The 21,570-nt window shown below is 47.6% G+C and overlaps 9 protein-coding genes across 9 annotated transcripts; 7 read left to right on the forward strand and 2 right to left on the reverse strand.

Moving 5' to 3' along the window:
* The first annotated feature begins 182 nt into the window (after window positions 1–182).
* Window positions 183–2,273, forward strand: F5Y00DRAFT_242781 (Ferroporti-1). The gene is made up of 4 exons (XM_048008573.1): window positions 183–548; window positions 611–663; window positions 725–1,727; window positions 1,796–2,273. Exons 1-4 carry the CDS (start codon window positions 378–380, stop codon window positions 2,246–2,248), a joined length of 1,680 nt encoding a protein of 559 aa, XP_047862828.1. The 5' UTR covers window positions 183–377; the 3' UTR covers window positions 2,249–2,273.
* A 9-nt stretch (window positions 2,274–2,282) lies between these two features.
* On the forward strand, window positions 2,283–4,149 carry F5Y00DRAFT_128999 (uncharacterized protein). Its single transcript, XM_048004183.1, has 2 exons — window positions 2,283–3,706; window positions 3,763–4,149. The coding sequence occupies exon 1, from the start codon at window positions 2,824–2,826 to the stop codon at window positions 3,544–3,546; it is 723 nt and encodes a 240-aa protein (XP_047862829.1). The 5' UTR covers window positions 2,283–2,823; the 3' UTR covers window positions 3,547–3,706; window positions 3,763–4,149.
* A 343-nt stretch (window positions 4,150–4,492) lies between these two features.
* F5Y00DRAFT_264114 (uncharacterized protein) lies at window positions 4,493–5,290 on the forward strand (the record flags this gene model as incomplete). Its single annotated transcript, XM_048011597.1, has 1 exon — window positions 4,493–5,290. The coding sequence occupies one exon, from the start codon at window positions 4,493–4,495 to the stop codon at window positions 5,288–5,290; it is 798 nt and encodes a 265-aa protein (XP_047862830.1).
* An 813-nt stretch (window positions 5,291–6,103) lies between these two features.
* Window positions 6,104–6,919, forward strand: F5Y00DRAFT_264115 (uncharacterized protein; the record flags this gene model as incomplete). Its single annotated transcript, XM_048011598.1, has 1 exon — window positions 6,104–6,919. One exon carries the CDS (start codon window positions 6,104–6,106, stop codon window positions 6,917–6,919), a length of 816 nt encoding a protein of 271 aa, XP_047862831.1.
* A 1,044-nt stretch (window positions 6,920–7,963) lies between these two features.
* On the forward strand, window positions 7,964–8,709 carry F5Y00DRAFT_271539 (uncharacterized protein). The gene has a single exon (XM_048012817.1). It carries the CDS (start codon window positions 8,155–8,157, stop codon window positions 8,680–8,682), a length of 528 nt encoding a protein of 175 aa, XP_047862832.1. The 5' UTR covers window positions 7,964–8,154; the 3' UTR covers window positions 8,683–8,709.
* Window positions 8,710–8,929: 220 nt separating this feature from the next.
* F5Y00DRAFT_242784 (A/B/D/E cyclin) lies at window positions 8,930–11,983 on the reverse strand. The gene is made up of 5 exons (XM_048008574.1): window positions 11,601–11,983; window positions 11,349–11,411; window positions 9,994–11,238; window positions 9,800–9,938; window positions 8,930–9,749 (listed from the first exon to the last, which is right to left on the reverse strand). The coding sequence occupies exons 2-5, from the start codon at window positions 11,355–11,357 to the stop codon at window positions 9,643–9,645; spliced, it is 1,500 nt and encodes a 499-aa protein (XP_047862833.1). The 5' UTR covers window positions 11,358–11,411; window positions 11,601–11,983; the 3' UTR covers window positions 8,930–9,642.
* Window positions 11,984–12,724: 741 nt separating this feature from the next.
* F5Y00DRAFT_242786 (ribosomal protein L2) lies at window positions 12,725–14,464 on the forward strand. Its single transcript, XM_048008575.1, has 3 exons — window positions 12,725–14,021; window positions 14,081–14,154; window positions 14,217–14,464. Exons 1-3 carry the CDS (start codon window positions 13,010–13,012, stop codon window positions 14,325–14,327), a joined length of 1,197 nt encoding a protein of 398 aa, XP_047862834.1. The 5' UTR covers window positions 12,725–13,009; the 3' UTR covers window positions 14,328–14,464.
* Window positions 14,465–14,740: 276 nt separating this feature from the next.
* On the reverse strand, window positions 14,741–16,838 carry F5Y00DRAFT_129048 (carbohydrate-binding module family 18). The gene is made up of 4 exons (XM_048004185.1): window positions 16,367–16,838; window positions 16,140–16,307; window positions 15,744–16,079; window positions 14,741–15,680 (listed from the first exon to the last, which is right to left on the reverse strand). Exons 1-4 carry the CDS (start codon window positions 16,738–16,740, stop codon window positions 15,197–15,199), a joined length of 1,362 nt encoding a protein of 453 aa, XP_047862835.1. The 5' UTR covers window positions 16,741–16,838; the 3' UTR covers window positions 14,741–15,196.
* Window positions 16,839–20,147: 3,309 nt separating this feature from the next.
* F5Y00DRAFT_254343 (acid phosphatase/Vanadium-dependent haloperoxidase) lies at window positions 20,148–21,526 on the forward strand (the record flags this gene model as incomplete). The annotated part of the gene is made up of 2 exons (XM_048010154.1): window positions 20,148–20,323; window positions 20,395–21,526. 2 exons carry the CDS (start codon window positions 20,148–20,150, stop codon window positions 21,524–21,526), a joined length of 1,308 nt encoding a protein of 435 aa, XP_047862836.1.
* Between the last annotated feature and the right edge of the window lie 44 nt (window positions 21,527–21,570).

Here is a 21,570-nt window from a genome sequence, read left to right on the forward strand (position 1 = left end):
AAAATCTGTTAATGAATAAGGGATGGATAGAGCGAGTACCTTGTAGGCAAAATGCTCCGGCGACCGGCCGCCATCCCGGTTGGTGCCCCGCTAAGGATATAAAAGGATATAACATCATAGGTCTACATTATGGCATTCGCTAATAATATAACATTATTCGATATAACATTATTCAACAACTTCTCGGCCTGACTCACCTATTGGCCAATTCATTGTAAACCAATAATACAGTTTATATATAACAGCTGTTTTACCAAGTATTTTATTATTTATTATAGTAATTAGCAGTATCCTGTATACTACATAGTCGTGGTCAGCTTCCCTTAGGTACCTGATATTTAAGTCGAATTATACCCCCTGTCACAACTCAGTATATAATGGATAGCGATACCGAGAGCGAGAGTAGCTTCGAGCTACCTGACGATAACTCTCGCGACGGCGGAAACGGCGGTATCACTCCGATCAGCCTCACGCGAGCACAAGCCCTGAATCTATACGTCAGCCATGCTTTCTCGACTTGGAACGCTCGTGGTTATGAGTTCGCCGCAGTATGTCTTCCGGAAGAAGCGGTTCAACGAACCAAGTTCATACCGGCTCACCAAGTCGATAGATCCTCTTCACGGCGGCCGCATATCCTGATACCCTTGTAGCGGCTGCGTTACGGCAAGTCTCACCGACTATTGCTAAATCCATTCTAAGCTTGTTGTTAACACAGGCTTTGCAGCATGATCATCGTATACTTTGCCATGATCTTGTTCTCCAGCTCGGTTGGGCAATGGGTCGAGAAGTCTCCCAGTAGGCTCCGCACCTTACTCTGGACTATCGTTTGCAATCGCGGCTCAGTTATCCTCGGCTCCTTTTTCTGGATCCTGATATTGAGTCAAGAGGACTTGGTAGGACGTCAAGCAACCTTTGTGTTACCTACAAATGCTCTCCTCAAGGGTATAGGGTTTGCTATCGCGGTGACGTTGGGTATTATCGAGCGTTTGAGCGCGTCGGGGAACCTCATCTCGATGGAGCGAGATTGGGTCGTCACCGTTGCTGCTCCTGCTGGTAACCCCTACGACCTTACTCATCTAAATGCTGTTATGAGGAGGATTGATCTTGTCTGCAAACTAATATCGCCTATCTTAACTTCGGCTGTTATCTCAGCCCTTGGATCGATCCGGCTGGGTGTTGTATTTACGGGACTTACTAGTCTTATTAGCATCCCAATCGAAGTCTTCTCTGCGAGGCGAGTGTGGAATAGCAGCCCCTTGCTACAAGCACCACGTGCAGTACCTACCTCACAGCCAGCCGTGGTAACGCAAGAAACGTCAAGATCGTGGATATCGAGGACTCGGCAGTACTTTCATGGCTTCGAAATGTACTTCAGCACCTCCGTCTGGGTCCCGTCTGTCGCATTAGCGCTTCTACATTTTAATATGCTGACCTGGAGAGCCACCTTCGTCACCTATCTAATCAATATAGGCTACTCGCTCAATATAATTACACTCGCCAGGGCTATCGGTTCTGTATTCGAGATAAGTAGTACGGTTATCACTCCCCGAGGTATCGATTACATGGGAAAGACGCATCATCACGCTTCTACCCCCCCTATAGACGAAGACGACGAGTCAGGGGTTCGCTTGATCGCCGGTGATCAGGAGGGAAGCCGGGATGTCCAAACCTTGATAGGATTGCAACGGGTTGGGCTCTGGGGTATGACTTGGCAGATAATAAATACCGTAGGTTACTTGTCCCATCCGATTATATCGGGTTCTAAAGTATCAATGCTTACATAGGAATTATCAAGGTACCGGTTGTTCTAGCTTTGTGGGCAATCTCAGTACAGCAAGACGAGGCAGAGAACCTATTTGATGTTATCCGGAGGGTTATCAATGAAAAGGTTCCACCCAATGCAGGTTGGAGTGTCATCTTATTCTCATTCCTGGCCTTCTCGCGGCTCGGCGTATGGGTCTTTGACCTTACTACCCAGCAATTGACGCAGACACTTGTCCCGGAACACCAACGGTCGAGTTTTGCGGGCACAGAGAGCTCGGTCGTGAACATATTCGAGCTCCTCGGCGCCGGTGCGGCCATAGCTTTCCCTCGTACGGAGCAGTACAGGTGGCTAGCGTTGGCGAGCCTCGTGTCTGTGCTAATTAGCTGGATCATGTACGCCGGTTGGGTCCGTCGACAGAGAGGACACCTGATTCATTGGGAGAAGCTAGCCCAGGGGCTATGCGTCAATGAACGGGGTTGGTGAATGGTCGAGGGGTAGATAGGGGGGGGACTTCACTCGTTAATTGGGTGGGGATCACATGACGGGGATGGTGGACGGGCACGACAAAGATGTGCCACGGCGTATATCGTCGTTGATGTCTTCGTTGATGTCGGCGCTGTATGTCATCAAGTACCTCCCCGCCGTAAGTCAGGTTACCTAGGTGCCAACAACTAAGCACCCCCTAAGCTCCCCCCTAAGCACCCCCTCATGGCTAAGTTCTACGATAGGCCATGGTCCTTTTTCTTAAAACAGCCGGCGCACTTACTACGCGTAGCCTTAACTTATCTATTCGCGCTCGTTCTTATCCAGCCCCGTATTTTCGAAGCTTGTGAATATTTCTTTCTTGGTCATTATTTGTGAGTTGTACTGTTGTCGAATATATATTCTAATCCCTTCTTTTACAAACTCGCAAACTACTCAACCGCAGCTATCCCCGCAGTTATCTTCATATCCATCCTACTACGCATTTTCTTTCAGCCTCCGTTATTACCTAGCATACCGGCTCCGACATAAAATTATCTTCACTTAATTTCCACGCACGAGAGCTTCTTGCAGTCATGTCTTTCCCACCAAGGACTCCTTCTCCTACGCGTCAGCGCTCATCGTGCACTGACCATGGACACCATTCCGTAAAGTCCCCAACCATTGTCAAGCAATACATGCCGGGACTAGAGCTGCCTTCCGCCGACCGTAGAGCTCAGCTTTTGCAGCAGCCGTCGCCATTTGATTCACCAACTTTCAAATCCCAAAGCACATCAGCATGGGAGCATGATCGCAGACAGTTCCAGATACGGACGTCTAACCGCGTTCCTCTTGAGCGCCCTCTTAATCGTCTATCCTCAGTCGGCACCCCGTCCCCCTTACCCTCCGAGTCGCTTCTCAACCCTAGCCCCGCCAGCTGTGGCGTACCTAACCCGAGCAAGCCGTTTTCCTTCGACAAGAGCAAGCGATTCCTTGCTGCGGAGCTTTACAGGCTTGTGTTGGATGAAAATCCGGTTGCTCAGCACAACTATCTCGAGGCTGGCAAGTATGGCCGCTCTAAGAAGCGAAGTGCAACTACGGATACGGACATGGATAGCGGTGATCAGGACTTTGGTACCGGACAGCAAGCTGGGGATATGATGGAGGACGCATGCCCAGTGAAGCGTACAAAGCTGTGCAATCCGGATACGAACACTACTAGTCCTACCAACTCGCAACAGCTCCCTCACCCGCGAGTACATCCACTTTACGCTGCCCGCCACGGTGAAGACTCGGCTTGGCACGTCCCGAGCCAGTAGAGGGATGATGTGTGGTGAAGTTACGTGAATCACATGCGATTCACGAAAGACGTTAACGTTTGTAATGTGGCTTAGCACACAACTTTTACAAAGATCGTTAGCATGGCCAATATTAGCAGATTATGAACTAGGTTAATCGCTTTGAACACAAACCTACAAGGTGAGTCATGGAATTCGAACTATATTTCTTCTTGCTAACGACATCAAAATCTCTAGTTTGGCTCTATTATGTACGACCCTTGCACAAGAAAATCACTAGAAGACTTTAATTTTGCACGATAACTGAGCATAATCGAGATTAATGTATTTCAAAACGAATAGGAGGTAGCAGGTTGCAATAACGACAAGGGAGAGGGAGAGGGACCCAATAAGTCACATGTGAGATAGGAATACCTAGCAAGGGGGAAGGTTTATTTTATGTCTACCTCTCGTCGACTATGCGAATTAGGAAAGGCAGAAACGGAAAATCACGAGCATGAGGCATGGCTTTGATATTTGCAAAACCCTATTACTGCTTTTAGTTTTTAATACACCCGTGCCACTGACTTAACAAAGCCCGTTAACGTTTAATACAAGTTTTAATACAAACTAAACTTCACAGACTGCCCAAGCAGTTTTACTTTGCTTGTATATCGCCACCGCAGGGTGTTTTTTTGGAGTTTATTTACTTTGTGCACCTTCCTCCCACATAATTGTTGTTGGTCTGTTCTATTTAGTTTGGAACTCTTGCACAGACCTTACAGACCGTTTGAATTCTTGTTAATAGACAGCTGTCTTCCCCTCTTGCAGTGCCATTCTTACGTTTCTCTCTCCTCATCTTCACCCCCACCAGCATCTTCCATCTCAATCGACTCTTTTTCTCGCTACAGGGAAAACACCAACTAGCATACGGACTTACACTCTATCGACATTTGATATATTACAACCATCCATCATCATCATCATCATGTCTACCGTACCGCGAACCCCTTCTCCCCAGCCTAAGGGCTCGTCAGACAGCCCAAAGATACCCAAATATCGTGCTTTTTCTCTTAGCACTCTGAAAGGAAGATTCAACCATGGAGTTTCGGGGCCAGTCTCACCTACCAGTCGTGCCATAGTAAGCCGCTACTTCGAGGGAATACCGACGCCTACCCCCAACAACCAGTTTAGAGAGCCGTCCCCATTCTACTTGCCCTCCTCTGTCGTTGGGAGCAATTCTACTCGCCATAACCGTCCCAAAGAGCAACATAACATGAAACCTACCAAACTATCTGAAGTTGTGCTACCTCTTCCTCCTTCAGCACCAGGATCACCTTGTCCTCGGCACAGTCAAGAACAACAGTCGCGTCCAGACGCGACCTCCGAATACCGCACAGCTAAGGATGTGCCAAAGAAAGCCTCAGCCCGAGAATTGAGAGTGAAGAAACTCGACCGTTCGGAATCCAGATATCATATTCCTGGTATCCCTCATAAGCACAACCACTCTAGAAGCGCTCGGCTCTTGGGCAAGAAACCCTCTTCGAAAAGACTTACAGACAACTCCACGAAGAAGCGAAGGGCGTCTGAATATGAAAGTACGGAAAATAGCCACGGCAATCGGGAAGATGAGGGACGGCCCATCTGCTCAACAGGAAGCGCAATAGACCAGGAGCCACCAAAGAAACGTACAAAACGACACGCTTCAAACCCCGAAGCCGGTAGTGGTACTGGTCATCCAGTTCCTAGTCACGGAGAAATCCACACGCGCCACGGCGCTAAATAGAGTAAGTCATTCATATAGATATTAGTTTCTGATATATAACACTACTAACAAACCACAGGAATGCCTTTCCTCTGCCTACGCTGCCTACGCAGCCTTCGCAGAAGCGCATGACTCAAATCTTTCGACCTTGGAGACAAACGATCGGCATCTTTATAACGGCGGACTATCAGGGACGGATTGTGCTGGATGTACTGAGGAAAATATAAAGGGCGACTCAAGGTGTTTAACTTATTAGATGTAGTGAAGAAGTACGGATAATGTTCAGAAGATCGACACCTGTATATAAACCGAGTCAATACTGGTCGGAGAGACGAAGGCATCGTCGGTATAGACCCGTGCTAACCACTCACGGGCAGACAAATAAACAACCAACCAACCAACCAACACTTCCCAAACATCATATAGTCCTTCGTAACATTCACCTACCTATACTATCGACACGTCGCGTCTGATACCCAACCCTACACTTATGTTTGTACCTTTCTGATATATAGACTGCTCGGGTCACCAATGCATCTTCGTACCTCTCTTGTGAACAGACCACCTAAACTAGTTTTAACAGGTTTGCTGCTATGTTCGTACCTATTGTATATACTCGTAGGTACGTCACATCTGGTTTGTACCTCTCCTTGTACAGACCTCCTAGTTTTTTTTTTATAAATACCTGGCCTCCCCCCCCTGAAGCTCCTCCCGAGTTTTTCTCTCTTACACATCTATCTTCATCCCTGACTGCTCTCTCTATTGATATCCAGAAACACCAATCTGAAATCAATTCGTCAGTCTTGATATCTGGCACTTCAGACACTTACCATCATGTCTCCCGTGCCTAGGACACCTTCGCCCGAGCCACAGTGCTCATCTAGCTCATCTGATGAGCTATCACCTCCTACGCCTGATACAAATCCACGTCGAGGCTTGAATCCTGCTATTGCTCACGGAATCGGCAATGAAGGCGACGTCAAGTTGACTTCATTCTCGGGCCATGATCTATTGCAGAAGCATTACCAAATGCCTCAGATGCCCGCCTTGCCGTCGCCCTTTGACTCTCCAACATCAGACAGGATGAGCTCATCGGCTTCCAAGGATCCCCTTGAGCAGCGGAACATTATGGGGTCTGTACGTATGACAGAATACCGACCAGACTATCTCCTTTCGGCGTGGGGCACACCATCTCGCTCCTCCAGCAAACGAGAGGGTCGGGCGAATCAGTCTTACTCTGGAGGTACATTCGTCGGCTCCGAGTATGAGCCTCGAAGGATATGGCCTTTTGAAAAGGATCCTGTCCGGCGGTTCCTTGCTGCAGAGCTCCATCGAATGGCAGGCCGTCCACCTAGCAAAAAAACCCTCACCAATACCAGACCACCTAAAACACCCCATACCCCCAATAAGACGCCAAAATCTCGTAAGAGAGGCATCGCTACAGTTGAGAATCAAGACAAAGATCTCGACGGGATTGGGGAAGATGGTGACGAGGATTTGGTAGACACGAAGCTAGTCCCTGGCATGGCCGAATTCGAGCTTTCTCGCAGAAGTCCCACCCCAACAGGGCAGCCTTCAAAGCGAGCAAAGCACTCTAAGGCAGGCTCAGACAATGAGGGCATTACCGACTGTCCTCAGACCAGTCATTAACGGGTACCGTCCCCTATATACTAAGAGACAATCCAAACCGGAGCGTCTCGTCTGAGAAAAGAGCCGTAAAATAGTGCGCTACTTGCGCAAGTCTGTAAGTGATACCCAACATCCCCCTAAAGTATAAAGCTGTTCATATATACTAATAACATCTACTGCAGGCATATTACATACCTTAGCTACTTAGCTTTAGGAGTTCCTTGTCGGAAAACCCAGTACGGCAACAACACAGGAACAGCAGACTCCCCAACACCGACTATTGGTAGACCTACGCCATGTGGATAGGGTGACTTGTCACCTATCCGGTTGGATACTATTGTTGGAAAGATTGGCAGTTGTAAGAAGTCTATAACGTCATTAGGGGATATGGGCAACGGACGCATGGTCAAAAGGGCTAATTGGATAATGACGAGACTTCACTGCTAACTAATATATGTGGCCCTCTGTACGTGAAAATGTCACTACCTACGGCATCACATCACGTACATGGCATCACACACACAAACTCTTTTATCTTGATCTTTGGTGACTTGATAATGATATATGCTGTAGACTGTAGTCGTTAAGTGTTGGTCATGTGACATGGACAACCCCTGAAAGTGGAATTGTTTGCTGAATTGCCAACTTGACATTCGTGACAAGTACAAACTTGGTGAATATAGCGACTTATACATATCCATTCATCTCATGTTATTTCATTTATGCTCTTGGCTTCACATTGCGCGGGGAAAGAGTCAGAACCTGGGATCCTTTAGTTGAATAGATGGTCACTCATATATGCCATGCCACCTTTAGAGGTATCTGATGTCCAAGAGCCTAGAAGGTGAGTACCTGATTATGAAAATAAACTATCACCCTTATTTTCAAATGGTAGTCATAAGATAGTGGTACATGAATCCCAAACATACTCCTTAATTACGTATATAAGAGTCTTTGTACCTAGACTTAGGACCCTAAGGTAAGACTTGTTAGTTACATTCTCACTGACATTTTACTCTCTATGCGGCGGTATCAACTTATAATATCTTAATACCTAAGTATCCCTAGAACTATATATGTATGTCAACACCCCCTTTTTTTGGCACTGATCTTGGACTAATCTTATAATCATTAGCTAGGTCTTTCAGCTCTGGTAGGTCCATTTCTCCTAGGTTCATATTATAAAACTATTACGCGCCCAAAACCACATGTAGCCACGAGACACCATGAAGACTAACTCATATTAGACTATCACGATGTCTGCGACAGCCAAATCCAATGCTGGCAGCGGCATCAACTCCCATACCAACAACGACGCCGAACCCAACCCCGATATCAATATCAACGGCACCAGCGAACCCCAAGACAACACCAACACCACCAATATAGAACCGGAGAATACCAATCCCAACAATAACAACGACCCCGAAAGCAACACATCTGAAATTCCCCTACCCAGCAACATCCAACCCCCCACCTCACCGCCAGCCACAGATCACAAAAGTCCCCAGCCCCAGGGCCCGGAGCTAGACAACAAACCCCTTCCTCTCATCTACTGGCTCCTCACCGGCGGCACCGGCGCACCGCCCTCGACGAGCAATTTCCTGCGCATGACGAGCGAACGCAACGCTATAACCCGAGAGGCAGAAGCGCGGGTAGTTGCTCGACAGCAGGCCCTTGCGGAGCGTAGGGCATACCTCGCTCGCTGGGACGAGGAATGGGGCCCCGTGGGTGCAAGGGGGTTGCGGGCTAGGGTGTTTGGGAGCAAGAAGCGGAAGACCTGAACAGGTTTAGTTGGGAGGTAGGTAGCCCCTTTCAGTAATGGGACCATTGATTTCATTACTAGAGGTAGTAGTAGTAGGGTTAGATATAAATAAAGTAGAAGAACGATTTATTAAGTTTGCCATAATCTACTGATTCCCTATCCTCTACGGGGCAATACAATTAAAGAAACATTTAAGTTCATAACTCAGGTATCATCAGTAAACATTACAATAATATCAACAACTCACACTTGAGAATAGGCAAAAGCATCACGCGCGGTCTCACGAAAAACAACAATTAGTTTTAACGTTAATGAAAAACCTTGATTAATGCAACGCAAATCTCACTGCCAGCCCCCCCTGCCCTTGTTCCCTGGTCTAATCCGAACCGCTTAACAGTATAATATGTACAACTTGTGAAGTTCCCTCCGAACCGCCTATCGACAGCCAGCTCCGGATGGCCGTCTACCAAAACTTCTCGGAGATGAGTAGCAGGCTGAGCTGGCAAGGCTCCGTTGATAGAGACGGAACTAAGCTCGCGAAAACCGAGCAGAGCATTACGATAGCCGCTGAGCAAGCGGTAGTGACCGGAAAATTCGTAAATTAGGCAAAACGCCACCAGCTCTGGACGCCCGAGACTTTTTACCGTAATGTGGTGTGCCTAGCACACAACAGAGGAAATGTGAGACCAATGTGACAACGTAGCTGCAAGCTATCATAACCGGGGGGCCTGGTATAATGAAATGACTTCCAGGCAGCATCTAGAAGTCGATTTGCTCGTGGGTATGGAAATTGGACGCCCGGATCAAAAACGCCCATCAGCTCAAGGGGCAGGATCCGCAATCAAGATTATGAAAGTCATCGGCCGAACGTCATGCAAGCTGGTATCGTAAGGCCATCATCCAATGAGACCCTGAGTATCCTGACACTCAGTAAGGCTCTTAAACGTAGGAATATCATAGTGCAATTGAATGGTATGTATTAATAATCCGGCTCCAGCGACGAAAGGTCGTCCACAGATAATTTCGTGTCCGTGATACCAAAAATAGGTGCGTTCTTCCTAGCCCATTGGCGAGTAATCAACGAAGCTATGGGATGTTAGTAAAGTAAATAAACGCGGCCATATAGTATCACATACCTTTCATGAACTTCTTGCTAGCGTACTTCTTGTAGAAGGCCTCGTGACAGATGGGACGAGCTAGATAATCGACCATAAGCTCAAACACGGGTTCTATCTCTTCTTCCGTGTATCCGGCATAGTAGGCGATGGTAGGATCCTAAGAGGAGTTAGAAGACGGAATAAACATAGGTTACTACAACATAATTACTTACCCATTCACCACGGTCAAGTATCATTCGAGCAAGATACATAGCACCAGCAGCAACATGGCTAGGTCGGTATGCCAGGAATCGGTAATCAACAATGCTGATCTCCATTAAGAATTTTCCAATGGTTCGACATTGAATATCGTAATCGTCCGCCTTTGAGATCCGTCGGAGAAAGTTCATGGGGTTTGGATAGCTTAGGTCGTAGTTCAATGTCTCTAGAATAAACCGCTCTGCACTAAGGATCTCGGCATCACTAAAGCCGTCATCGGATACCATTCTATAGTTGCTGACATGAGGCGACAACACCTCTTCGTACTTGGCTGCAATAAACATGGCTGTAATACCGACAAGTTGGACGCGGTCCAGTTGGACAACCTTCTGAGACAAAAATCGATCGATAATGTTAATAGCAAGGAAGAGAGTCTCGGGAAGGAGGTGGAATCGGGTATGAACTTCAATCATCCAGTCGACAAGGATACTTCGCGTCTTCCACTCCAGCTCGTCTTGATGGCTCATGTAGTCAGGATTAGGTACCGACTTGGATTCGAGGTCTTTGAGGTATTCGAAGATCTCATGGGCATATTCAGCCACCATCACAGGGTCGTCTAGACCTTCTTCTTCTAGATCTTTTACACCTTCAGGGAGCACAATGCCAACCTCCTCCTTGATGGAGGCATCTTCTTTCTGAACCGCCTTCTCGGCTGCGATATCCGACTTGGATGACTTGGGTTCGGGGCGTTCGAGCTTCGCGGGTTCGTTGCTCACAGTGTTGGCCTTCTTGCGAACCGGCTCTTCTAAGAGGACATCTTGCTTGATTGTTGTTGACGTGACTTTTCTCTTGTGGGTTGTACCGAGGGCACCGGAGCCGGATCCTGCTCGCTTCACCTCGGGCTTTTTCGCCTCCTTGGCGGCCAAAGCAGATCGAGTTGAAGTGGCACGGGCAGTGGCCTTCTGAATTCCTGTAGGTTGCGCGGCCTTGGAGACTAGGCCGACCTTGCTAGCAGCTTTCTTGCCTTCGGCGGCCTCCCCTTTTCCAACGTTGCTGACATCACCAAGGGCGGCGCGCTTTCTTTGGGCGGTGGGATTCGCGTTGACTGCAGACTTCTTGGACTGAAGGACCTGTTTGGCCGGCTGAGATGAAACATCGAGATCAAGGGCTGCAGCCTTTGCACGCGTCATACGCGTAGCATTTGCAGTGGCATTTTCATCATTCTCGTTGGTAGCGACTCGCTGTCTGACAGAGCGTCCCTGGAGAAGTTAGGTTAGACCATGTTGAATGTGTTGAATAGCGCGATATAGCATCGAGTTTGGATAAAAGTCGTGATCGGTGAAGGAGTCGGTGAGATAACTAGACTTACCGGAGGCATCTTGTAGGTGGGTAAAGTCGCTTTGATTTAAAAACCACAATTAGATTTTGAGGTCTGAAAGGATAGGTTAGCAAAAGCTTGAATGAACGTGCAGTGCATATATGCAGGGTGGATATATGTAGGGAATGCTGCAAAGCTACCGCCTTATATACACGCGTAATCTGTGATTATGCGATGATGCATTGGCAGGACAACAAGCAGAAACCTAATATGCTGCAACAAGAATAGAAAAACATTTCATACATATGAATTGATTGTTCAGAGGGTGAGGGCGAAAGTGTATGTCAACAAGCTTTAGAGATCAAGCGCTGAATAGTGCAAATGCAAAAATAGGCAATGAACCTTAAAGACAAGACGCGATGCTGGTAAGAAACGTTCGTAGACAGCGTGATTGGAGAATAAGGTGGTGGAGTAATGAGGGATAGAAAGGGAAAAGAAAAGATAATTGGGTTCGTGAAGAGGTATGTAAGGTTGTAAAGGTGGATGATTGAATGTTGTTGATGAGTAGAGGAACAGTGATGTTTTTGAAGAGTGCGGCCAATGTTTGGCTTTTGGGTGGGTTTCGAAAGCAAAAGCGTGGTGGTGGAGGTACCCGTAACTTTGACGTGAGGGATGTTGTTTGCACGTACCTATTTTACTGCACGTAGCAGATACACGGTACCCTTAGCGCGAATTTGGGGGGCTCTCAAGGCAGCTTCTAGGGCAGAACACCCCTGTTCAAGCTGTTGCTTCAACTTAGGGCCTTGATAATTCTTGATACTTCCGTACCTAGTAACTGAGAATTTCTGGTGTACACGCGCGCAATCTCGCTCAAGCCACCAAAAGTCAAATGCCGATTAGACTATGTTGGATATTGGAGAGGCTATTGCTCTTGAAGTGAAACTAGTGAACGAAGATTCAAAAATGGTACTTAAGGGAGGTAATATGGTTTAGAATTGCACTCCCAATTGCGTGTTTTGAGAATGGAAGATGGTAAGTAAAGTGAGTAAGGTTAAGTAGAGTCGTGAAGGAGAGAGGTTGGTACTGGTTAAAGAATTGCGGTAGCTCCATCACTGCAAGACGCGATCTAAGGATCCCACACGGTACAACAGTACATAATAATGGGTCTGCCACCAGACGACGGTTGTTGCGGACCTGCACCTGCTTCTTTTTTTCCTTTAGATACGTGACTGACCCCACAGTTCCACTTGAATCAACAGAAGCAACGGAGGGGCAACGGTTTTTTCATTGGTCAAACTTCGCCGACCCGGAGGATTCACTTCTTCTTGACCAATCCACTGACGTGATCCCGTGTTTGCAGGGGTTCATAATTCATCCGTACCTTACAACTCACAGCAAGATGTGGCTGAATCTACTAAATTTCGTACCTTGAATCGTTAAACTGAAATTTCAGCCGCATTCACCTTACATAATCCCTAACTCACTAGCCTCAGTACTGGTAAAAACTCGGTTGATCAACGAAATCTCTAATTAAGATATGTACCTATGGTGCCAAGCCTCTACCCTTGGCCTCGGAAGAATTTGAATTCCAGAATAGCTTCAATTTCTGAATTTTAGTTCTCAACCCCATACCCTCCAAGGCCGGCCTAGCTTTCCTCCGCCGAGCGCGTCTCAATCGACATATATGCCATCGCTGGCTGTGAGATGATATAATGCTACAGCCGCGGATATTGTCCGTCTCAGCCCGGAGGGCGCTGGCTAATTGCCAATGCTCTCTAAGTCTGCCCCTCCGAGGCTATGCGACAATTCGCGAGGCTGCACGCCCCCCTAACCCCGATGTCGATTTTATACCTAGGGTTCCTAAGGATGACGAGGCCCCCCCTAAACCCGCGAGACAGCACGCGCCGTCCGGACTCAAGTCTGAAAGGGAATCGACATTAATTCTACGTACATACAAACCTAGGACACCCGGTGTGCGTCACCTTAAGCGACCTATCAACGATCACTTATGGAAAGGCAGGCCCTTCCTTCCATTAACCTTCCCAAAGAAGGGTATGGGGAAGGGTGGCCGTAACAACAATGGTAAAATTACAGTCCGGCATCGTGGCGGTGGTCACAAGCGGAGGATAAGGACAGTGGATTTCCACCGTTGGCTTGCCGGTCCTCATCTCGTCGAACGAATCGAGTACGACCCGAACCGTAGCGCACATATTGCGCTGCTCACTGAGGAAGCTACCGGTCAGAAAACATACATCATAGCAGCCGAGGGTATGAGGGCTGGAGACGTAGTGCAAAGTTATCGGTCTGGTATCCCTCAGGACCTCCTCGACAGCATGGGTGGAGTCATCGATCCGGGTATTCTGGCTGCTAAGACGGCACATCGTGGAAATTGCCTGCCATTGCACCTTATCCCCGTTGGAACTCCGGTATATAACGTCGGTTCTCACCCGAAGGGAGGTGCTGTTTTCTGCCGAAGTGCGGGGACCTTTGCCGTCGTTGAGAGTAAGGAAGAAGAGGTGAGGGATGACGGAGTCAAAGTCGTAACGGGTAAATATGTCAATGTTAGGCTACAGAGCGGAGAGGTCCGGAGAGTCAGCAAAGATGCCTGTGCAACCATAGGCGTGTCGAGTAATCCTCACCACCATTACCGACAGCTTGGTAAGGCTGGTAGAAGCCGATGGTTAAACATTAGACCGACAGTACGTGGTGTGGCAATGAACAAAGGTATGTTAAATATACGATCCAGGTTCATGTCAAATATGATATTAATTATTGGCTTCTAGTGGATCACCCTCACGGTGGTGGTCGTGGTAAATCCAAGGGTAACCGACACCCAACAAGTCCTTGGGGTACACCGGTATGGCTCACCTCATTCCTCGAAGACAAATTTAGCGCTCAATTACTGACTTATACTCTCAGTCGAAAGGTGGTTACAAGACACGCAGAAAGAACAACCCCAACAAATGGGTTGTGGTTCCTCGGGTACGGAACATGGGCAAGCGGAGAGACAAGAAGGGCAAAGAATCATAGAATCGTCCTTCTTCGAGCGAGTCCTATTCACTCTGTCTATATGTACGACCTACAGTCTCAGCAAAAAGAGCGAGGCTTCTGTATTGAAGTGTACTATATTAACCGAGTCATCAAACAACTCTGGCTATCACTAGCTACCTAAGGCATCTTACAACGTTGTGCATTTTCGACAGGTAAGTTATGCTTAGGTGTGAATTGCAACGGGACGTGCCATCTGTGTTTATTTTATTCCTATAGGCCAGCCTGTCTTCTCCTAACCATATAGCCTAAATACATGTGGTGAGGCGTGGGCACGTGGTTTATGCACATCAACAACGTCAAATGTAAGTAAATTACACATTGACACATAAGAGTATGTCTCTTCCAAGCTTCCAAAATGCTTTGGTAAACTCTATTGACATAATTAAATTCTCGGCTACTCCTGGATGCAATGAAATACGGTCCGAAGTGGTGACGATTGGTGGAGGCCAGTGCTGTCCATAACTCTCATGTAAGGAGTAGGCAAACAAGCTTCGAACCTAAGCCAAAGCCAAACGGTCCACAGGCGCCTGCAATATTCCCTTTCCCATTTCTCAATGCTTTAGGTACACAAGCTCAAAATTTTGGACTATAGCTTTAGAGTTAAGGCATCTCTCATTCTTTGATAGGAGTCAAAGCTCTATTATATCAAAGTTGAAGAGTTCATATCGCGTTCCTCCTATTACCCGACAGCTATGGAGATGTTCTGGCTAAGTAGCTCTATTAAGACATATCGACATATATAATTAACTTTAATAATATAGGGAGAATAATATCCAAGGTCCACGTCCAAGCCTCTGCTCCAATACAACATACAAACCCAGAGGCGAGGCCTAGAAAGCCGCCATCTACTAAAGCTGCCTATACCAGTTTTCAACCGGATCTCCAAGACACTCGCCTACAGTCACAGCCTTATAACCCCGGCTCTGAATACCCTTGAGCATATACTCGGTCAAGTTATGCACAGTCTGCTCGTGGATATCATGCGAGATAACTAGGGCGTCGTCCGAGTCAGGAGACAGGCCCACGAAAAACTGGTCAAAGTTGTCCTTGGAATTCTGAATCAAGTCCGGCGAGTCGTTGAGGTAATCCGCGGTGTCAAGGTCGAAGTATATGACGTGATACCGCAGCGCGGCCAGGTCATCCTCGCACCCGCTGGCCTTCGTACACGAACTGTACGGCGGCCGCATGTACGTCGGGATGAAGCCGAGGATGTTGCGGAACGCCATCTCGTTCTTGATCATCTCATCCCGCCGCCGGGCTGACGTGATGGCGCTTAGATCGGCGTGCGACCACGTGTGAGACGCGATCTGGTGGTTGTCGGCATGCATGCGCCTGGGCAGAAAATGCGTTAGGAGTCAAGTTCACTAGTTGGCGTTGTGGGTGGGTAATGCTCACTTAATTATGGACGGCCATTGGAGGCTCGCGTTATCGATCTCACCCTTGCCGTTATTAATGCCGGTGATGAAGAAGGTCGCTTTAGCGCTATACTGCGCTAGGAGGTCCAGAAGCTCAGATGTGTACTGGCCAGGCCCATCGTCGAAAGTCAGAGCCACATCACCGTCGCTCTGACAGTCGTAAATCCCCACGCCGCCGACCGCCACGCTTCCGAGGGGAGACCGGGATAATGTCGAGGTATTGGTGCCGCTAGGAATCTTATTTGCGTCGCAAGCCGGTCCGTAATCGAAGAGACAGTCCGGAGCATTGCAGTAGTCTGAAGTGGTACCGCAATATCTACCAGTGATACATAGGTAAGTAAGCAAGAAATATCTTCAAGAGACGGGATGAACTTACCCGGAAAGAGAGCAACATTCCGTCGCACCGCAAACTTGGTCGTCGAAATCAGGCCCGCAGCGCCCATCGCCGGAACTTCCACCGTCCCCACCACCACCCGGCGAACACGTTCCAAATGCAGATTGACATCCGATATCACAGTAATCGGTCGAGTTACCGCAATACCCACTAGGTAATAAGAGGTATCAATATGGAATCCAAGAAGAAGTTCGTCTTAAATTACTCACTACTGAGAGCAGCACATGCCAGTAGGGCAGATATAGCCATGCTCTCCGGCTCCCGTATTCCCGCACGTTAGATCCGGCGAGGTCCCTCCATCACCGTCGTCACCAGATCCGTTTCCGTCGCCGCCGGACCCGCTACACAGGCCGAATTGTTCCTGACAGCCGGTGGCGCAGTAATCCGTAGTGTTTCCGCAGTAGCCGTACTGGGAGCAGCACAGGTTGTCAGAGCATGTGTAACCCTTTGTCCCGGCCCCCGTGTTCCCGCAGGTTAAGTCGGGCGAGACATCACGCTGGCTTAGCGATGGAGGCACTACGAAGGCGAAGCCAATCACCAGCTGACATGCGAGAACGAGGAGCAATTCGATGCGCAAATACATCCTGGACGAGAGTTTTTCAAGCGAGCGTATTCATGAGCGAAAGTAGGAGGCTAACGAGCGATGCTGACAGACGGGGTTGAACAGCAGAAAATTTTCAGGTACGTGGGAGTCGACCGCTCATAACGTATTTACACAAGTGCGGCTGACTATTTAGGGCGGCGCCATTGGAATCGGATGGTACGGACATCTATCCATCTCAGCTTTCGTCTCGAACGACGGCGGCGTGCCACAGAGCCACAGGAGCTCGGGAATTATGACCCGGGGGACAATAGGGGGTCATCCCGATGGGATGGACGAGTGTGAAGAACAAGATGCATGCATGAGCGTCCGGGAACCCAACGAAAAAGTCTAGTATCATGGCTGCATGCGAGATAGATCATAGCATATACGACGGACCATATAAAAAAGAGGTTTGCGCCAATTACATTGCTCGGAGAAGTCAGTAAGTCCGTATTCCCTCCACGTTGCTGTATGTATGAGCAGGAATTTCTCGAACGATGATGTGTGATGGCGGGATCTTTGAGGCCTAGATCGCCAATAAAAAAAAAATCTGAGGCTCTTCCCCAGTCCGCCAGATCGGACCTGAGATTTGAGATTGCGTAATCTAGGACGTACAAAGAGATTACTCGATCAGCTCGGAATCGACAGCATGTTACAAGCGAACCGAACACTACCGCGCATTACACAAACGGCTATATCACAATCTCGAGTTCGTACGCATCCTCGAAAGCCAGGACTTAGGTATTCCTCTACCTACTCCAAATATTAGTAATAGAAATATATAATACGGCTGCCAAAAGGGGTGATACATTATTACATCTTGCAGGTTCACATCGATATTTCCTGCGAAACCAGCACATCACGGCTAGCAACGTGCAGGTTACATGCATGGTCGAGACCTATGGGTGAGTTATCTGCTGGCGTTGCCAAGCCGTTATTGCAGCCACCAAATACGAGATCACATTGTTTTTTTCTCCTAACGTCGTAATACGCAATAGGGCGGAAATGATAACCGACATGAAAAAGCTTTTAAAGCCCCCATTACTACCTTAGGTAGTCAATGAGTTATGACCAAGATGTATAAGTAAGTGGTTTGCTCCTTACTCTTAAAACATGATATTGATCATGACAGGAGAGAATGAGGTGAGACGTTATCTACCTCCAATTACCTATAAGGCTATAACCTGCGAGAAGGTAATTTCATAGCCAATTTGGCTAGAGGAAACAATAGATAGTTATGATGATTATCACATGATAGGATACACGTAGCACCAATTCTAGGTAATTGTAAGACTCAAGAACAAATTAGTTAACCAAAGCCTTGCTGGTTATACAATAGCCTTGTGTACAAAGGTCCGGGCCAAAAGTCTTATACATGTGGAGGTCTTTAGCACCGTATTCGAAAGTTATCCCTTTCTATTAATACTATATCAACTACCTACTAAAATAAAATTTAAATAGTGGCTTATATGTTAAGTATAGGTAATTTACCATTATATTTATAGCGGCATTAGCCACTATAGCTTAAGTAATACCGTGCGGTCCTTTTTTAACTTATACATGGTTTACCAACATTAAATGTGCAAGACTTTTAGCCCGGACCTTCGTATACTAAAATATGGATAAATACCAACAGGGATTAACCTCTGCTAATACCTACATCTAAGCGACGCTTCAACGTACGCAATTGGGGCTTTTGCCCTAAGCCGTGTTGACACAGATAGGGAGCAATACCTATATGATTGCGTCTCTACGACCATGAATTACGGAGGCCAAGCGACACCAAGAGTGGCAGTGTGGATTATCCGTGAATAGTGTATGTAAAAGTCGACATCACAGGTTATGAATTATTGTGCTTATTAAGTAGGAGCACAGGAGCACCAGTGCAAGTTTAAGCCACGCAAGCCACGTAATGAGATGCGACCTGTCTTGTCCCTGTAAACAACCTTAACATACCTATTCCATGTACCAAAGTACTCATCTAAACATTAAGGTACACTAATAGTCTTAATTTAGCAGGGCAACTTTCACTGCCGGTAGAGTTAAAATAACCTCCCGCACCTTGTGTCACATTCAGACACCTATGATGCAATAATGTAACTGCTGAATACCTACGCCTTTTAAAAAGCCACTTGATGTATAGGTATATTCCGGAAGCATTTTCTTTATATGCCATGGCAGCATACATATGAATATATACCTAAGCGCGCTCTTACAATGAACCGTTTTCCGCCATAGTTCAGAACTATAGTATTGACAATTGTACATATAGAATAGGACAGCATAGCCTACCTGCCTAGGTACCTCTTATACATAGCAGCATAATATTTTAGCGTATCATCTGTACTAAACACTTCAGATGCAAGACACTACCTAGGTACCTACCGTCCTACCTACCTATGTAGTAAATCAAATCGAATCCCATCTATTTATTTACTTTGGATCGAAGGGGCCTCGCCACGCTACACATGACTTCTCCCCCTCTCTATCTATGTAGATCTTGATTTTCTCTACCATCTTGTAAACCCTGTCTAAGACCCCGACCGAAGCAATACGCGAAAAGCGCACCTGCTGTACAATACATATAGGTATTCCGCCCGACGAGGGACAATTCCATTGAACAAAACTACCTATTCATTACACAACACAACCACTCTTGTGCTGCCACTTACATATGTACAATACACTGCCACATTGCTATTGTTTGACAGCGGCAGTTCGGCCGGCCTGACCTGGTCTAGCATTTAATAAGAAAAGAAAAAAAACGGAGGCTGAGGGTCCCAAAGAGAAACAATACATAAGCATAAGGGAATCCCCATCCGCGCGGCAAACTCGTCCCTAGCGCTCGTCCCAACCGTAACTCGTAACTTTTACCAAATTCGACGCCGTCAAACGGTACCTAGCCAAGACTCTGGACCCACGCGACCTGTTACCCCATCGGGCTTGGCTCGTCTCGAATTCCCTATTCCTTTGCCCTGAAAGGCGCGGCATAAGACGATCTCTCTATCGGCATTCGTTGTAAGCGAGACGCTGTCGTTTTGCATTTGGATTTCTTTTATTTGGGTATTCTCTGGTCTTGTCAGCTTTTCTGGGAAAAGGACATTAATTTGTAGTTTGAAGGAATCTCCTGAGAGCAATTTTTCGAGAGCAGTGACCAGGCAAACCAAAACAACGAGAAATTCGGGAGGCACTTTTACATCTCTCTCCACACCTTCTCCATACATACATTACTGTACATACGTACAAGCATCGTCATCTGATGTACACCTAACTCACATGCATACCCGTATTCAAGTCATTTAAGACCTTAAGGGGAAGCGGATACAATCATCCTATTATTGATAATGCCCGAGAGCGACAGCGTTGTTCCATCTATCTCTCCTTTGCTTTCCCATCCTTACAGCAAAATGCCCGATCGCAATTCTTCAGGCTTCCAGAGCCGTAAATCTAAGCTCAGCTTCATCGTTATTGGGTCCTATGTATTCGACTGGTTAATACTTATAGTCGTCGGCATCGTTGGCGTTATTCTGGGCAACGTTACTCCGAATAAGAGACCCTTTAGCTTACAAGATCCTAACATATCGTACGTATTGCCCCTTTCCCAATTGTGAGGGAACTCCGCCGGTGTCGGTGTAATTGGCTAATCGTCCACAGCTTTCCTTTCACCGTTCACGAGACCGTAGACTCCAAACTTCTGTTAATCTGCAACGCCGTTATCCCCATCGCCGTTGTCCTAATCGTCGTCTTCATTTTCGTTCCGGGCCCGACAGTTCCGAAGGGCACTCCGAAGTCCTTAATATGGAAGCGTAAATTATGGGAGTTACATACGGGATGGCTAGGCCTGGCCCTCTCTCTCATATCGGCTTGGATCATCACGCAGGGCATGAAGAACCTCTTCGGAAAGCCGCGACCGGATCTCCTCTCCCGATGCCAACCGGATTTCGAGCATGTCGCTAAATATATCATTGGGTTCCACACGCCTGCGGACGATGGTTCATTGGACGGCCCATATAATGGTCAGCTTGTTAGTGCGGATATCTGCAAGAACCCGGACCGTGCTCTACTCGACGACGGCTTTCGCAGTTATCCTTCGGGACACTCTAGCTCTGCGGCCGCGGGCTTGATTTACCTTTCGTTTTTCCTAGCCAGCAAATTTGCCATCACGTTGCCTTTCGTACCGCATGACGCAGCAACGGCCGACACGAGTACGGTTACTGCTTTCCCGTCGCGGTTGCGTAACATCGACACGTCTTATGAAGCCGTGCGAAACGAACGGGAAATCGATAGGTCTGCCTCTCCTGTTGATCCAGCTACGGTCAAGCAGATCGGGGCCCATAACTCGGCTGTTCTCTCCACCCGAAGACAAGCGGCTGCCCCGCCTATATACCTACTCGTTCTAGCCGTTCTCCCCTTCTTTACATCTATATTCGTCGCTAGTTCGCGTTGGTTTGACTTCCGGCATCACGGATTTGATATCCTCTTCGGCTATATCATAGGAACGATTTGCGCATGGTTTGCATTCCGATATTATCACATGCCGATCCGTGCCGGTGCCGGATGGGCATGGGGACCTCGTAGTCACGACAAGGCGTTCTGGGCAGGCCTGGGATCGTGGAGTTACGCGACGGATAAGAAGCACTGGGAGAGACCCGGAGACGAAGTGGAGAGGATGACGGGCCACCGCGCAGATGATATCGAGCTAGGCATGCGGTATCGAACGAAAGTAGATGATCCATCTCATGCAGAAAGTTCGGGAACTCCAGCTCAAGTGGAGGGGAGAATTTAAAAGGTGAATATCATGGAGTTCTAAGGAAAGCGAGTTGTTATTTT

This window comes from Daldinia vernicosa (genome assembly GCF_022497035.1).
Source record: "Daldinia vernicosa strain CBS 139.73 unplaced genomic scaffold F5Y00scaffold_39, whole genome shotgun sequence".
In the NCBI taxonomy this organism is placed as follows: Eukaryota; Fungi; Ascomycota; class Sordariomycetes; order Xylariales; family Hypoxylaceae; genus Daldinia; species Daldinia vernicosa.

Excerpts from the sequence above, each read along its gene's own strand:
- F5Y00DRAFT_242781 (XM_048008573.1), top strand. The coding sequence starts at position 378 with ATGGATAGCGATACCGAGAGCGAGAGTAGCTTCGAGCTACCTGACGAT. Across the intron at positions 549-610 it reads GTGGTTATGAGTTCGCCGCA|ATCCTCTTCACGGCGGCCGC; the intron begins GTATGTCTTCCG and ends CCAAGTCGATAG. Across the intron at positions 664-724 it reads CTTGTAGCGGCTGCGTTACG|CATGATCATCGTATACTTTG; the intron begins GCAAGTCTCACC and ends CAGGCTTTGCAG.
- F5Y00DRAFT_128999 (XM_048004183.1), top strand. The coding sequence starts at position 2,824 with ATGTCTTTCCCACCAAGGACTCCTTCTCCTACGCGTCAGCGCTCATCG.
- F5Y00DRAFT_271539 (XM_048012817.1), top strand. The coding sequence starts at position 8,155 with ATGTCTGCGACAGCCAAATCCAATGCTGGCAGCGGCATCAACTCCCAT.
- F5Y00DRAFT_242784 (XM_048008574.1), bottom strand. Across the intron at positions 9,939-9,993 it reads TACTTGACCGTGGTGAATGG|GATCCTACCATCGCCTACTA; the intron begins GTAAGTAATTAT and ends AACTCCTCTTAG. Across the intron at positions 9,750-9,799 it reads TAGCAAGAAGTTCATGAAAG|CTTCGTTGATTACTCGCCAA; the intron begins GTATGTGATACT and ends AACATCCCATAG.
- F5Y00DRAFT_242786 (XM_048008575.1), top strand. The coding sequence starts at position 13,010 with ATGCTACAGCCGCGGATATTGTCCGTCTCAGCCCGGAGGGCGCTGGCT. Across the intron at positions 14,022-14,080 it reads TGGTGTGGCAATGAACAAAG|TGGATCACCCTCACGGTGGT; the intron begins GTATGTTAAATA and ends ATTGGCTTCTAG. Across the intron at positions 14,155-14,216 it reads CAAGTCCTTGGGGTACACCG|TCGAAAGGTGGTTACAAGAC; the intron begins GTATGGCTCACC and ends TTATACTCTCAG.
- F5Y00DRAFT_129048 (XM_048004185.1), bottom strand. The coding sequence starts at position 16,740 with ATGTATTTGCGCATCGAATTGCTCCTCGTTCTCGCATGTCAGCTGGTG. Across the intron at positions 16,308-16,366 it reads GGCATGTGCTGCTCTCAGTA|TGGGTATTGCGGTAACTCGA; the intron begins GTGAGTAATTTA and ends CTTATTACCTAG. Across the intron at positions 16,080-16,139 it reads GAATGTTGCTCTCTTTCCGG|ATATTGCGGTACCACTTCAG; the intron begins GTAAGTTCATCC and ends TATCACTGGTAG.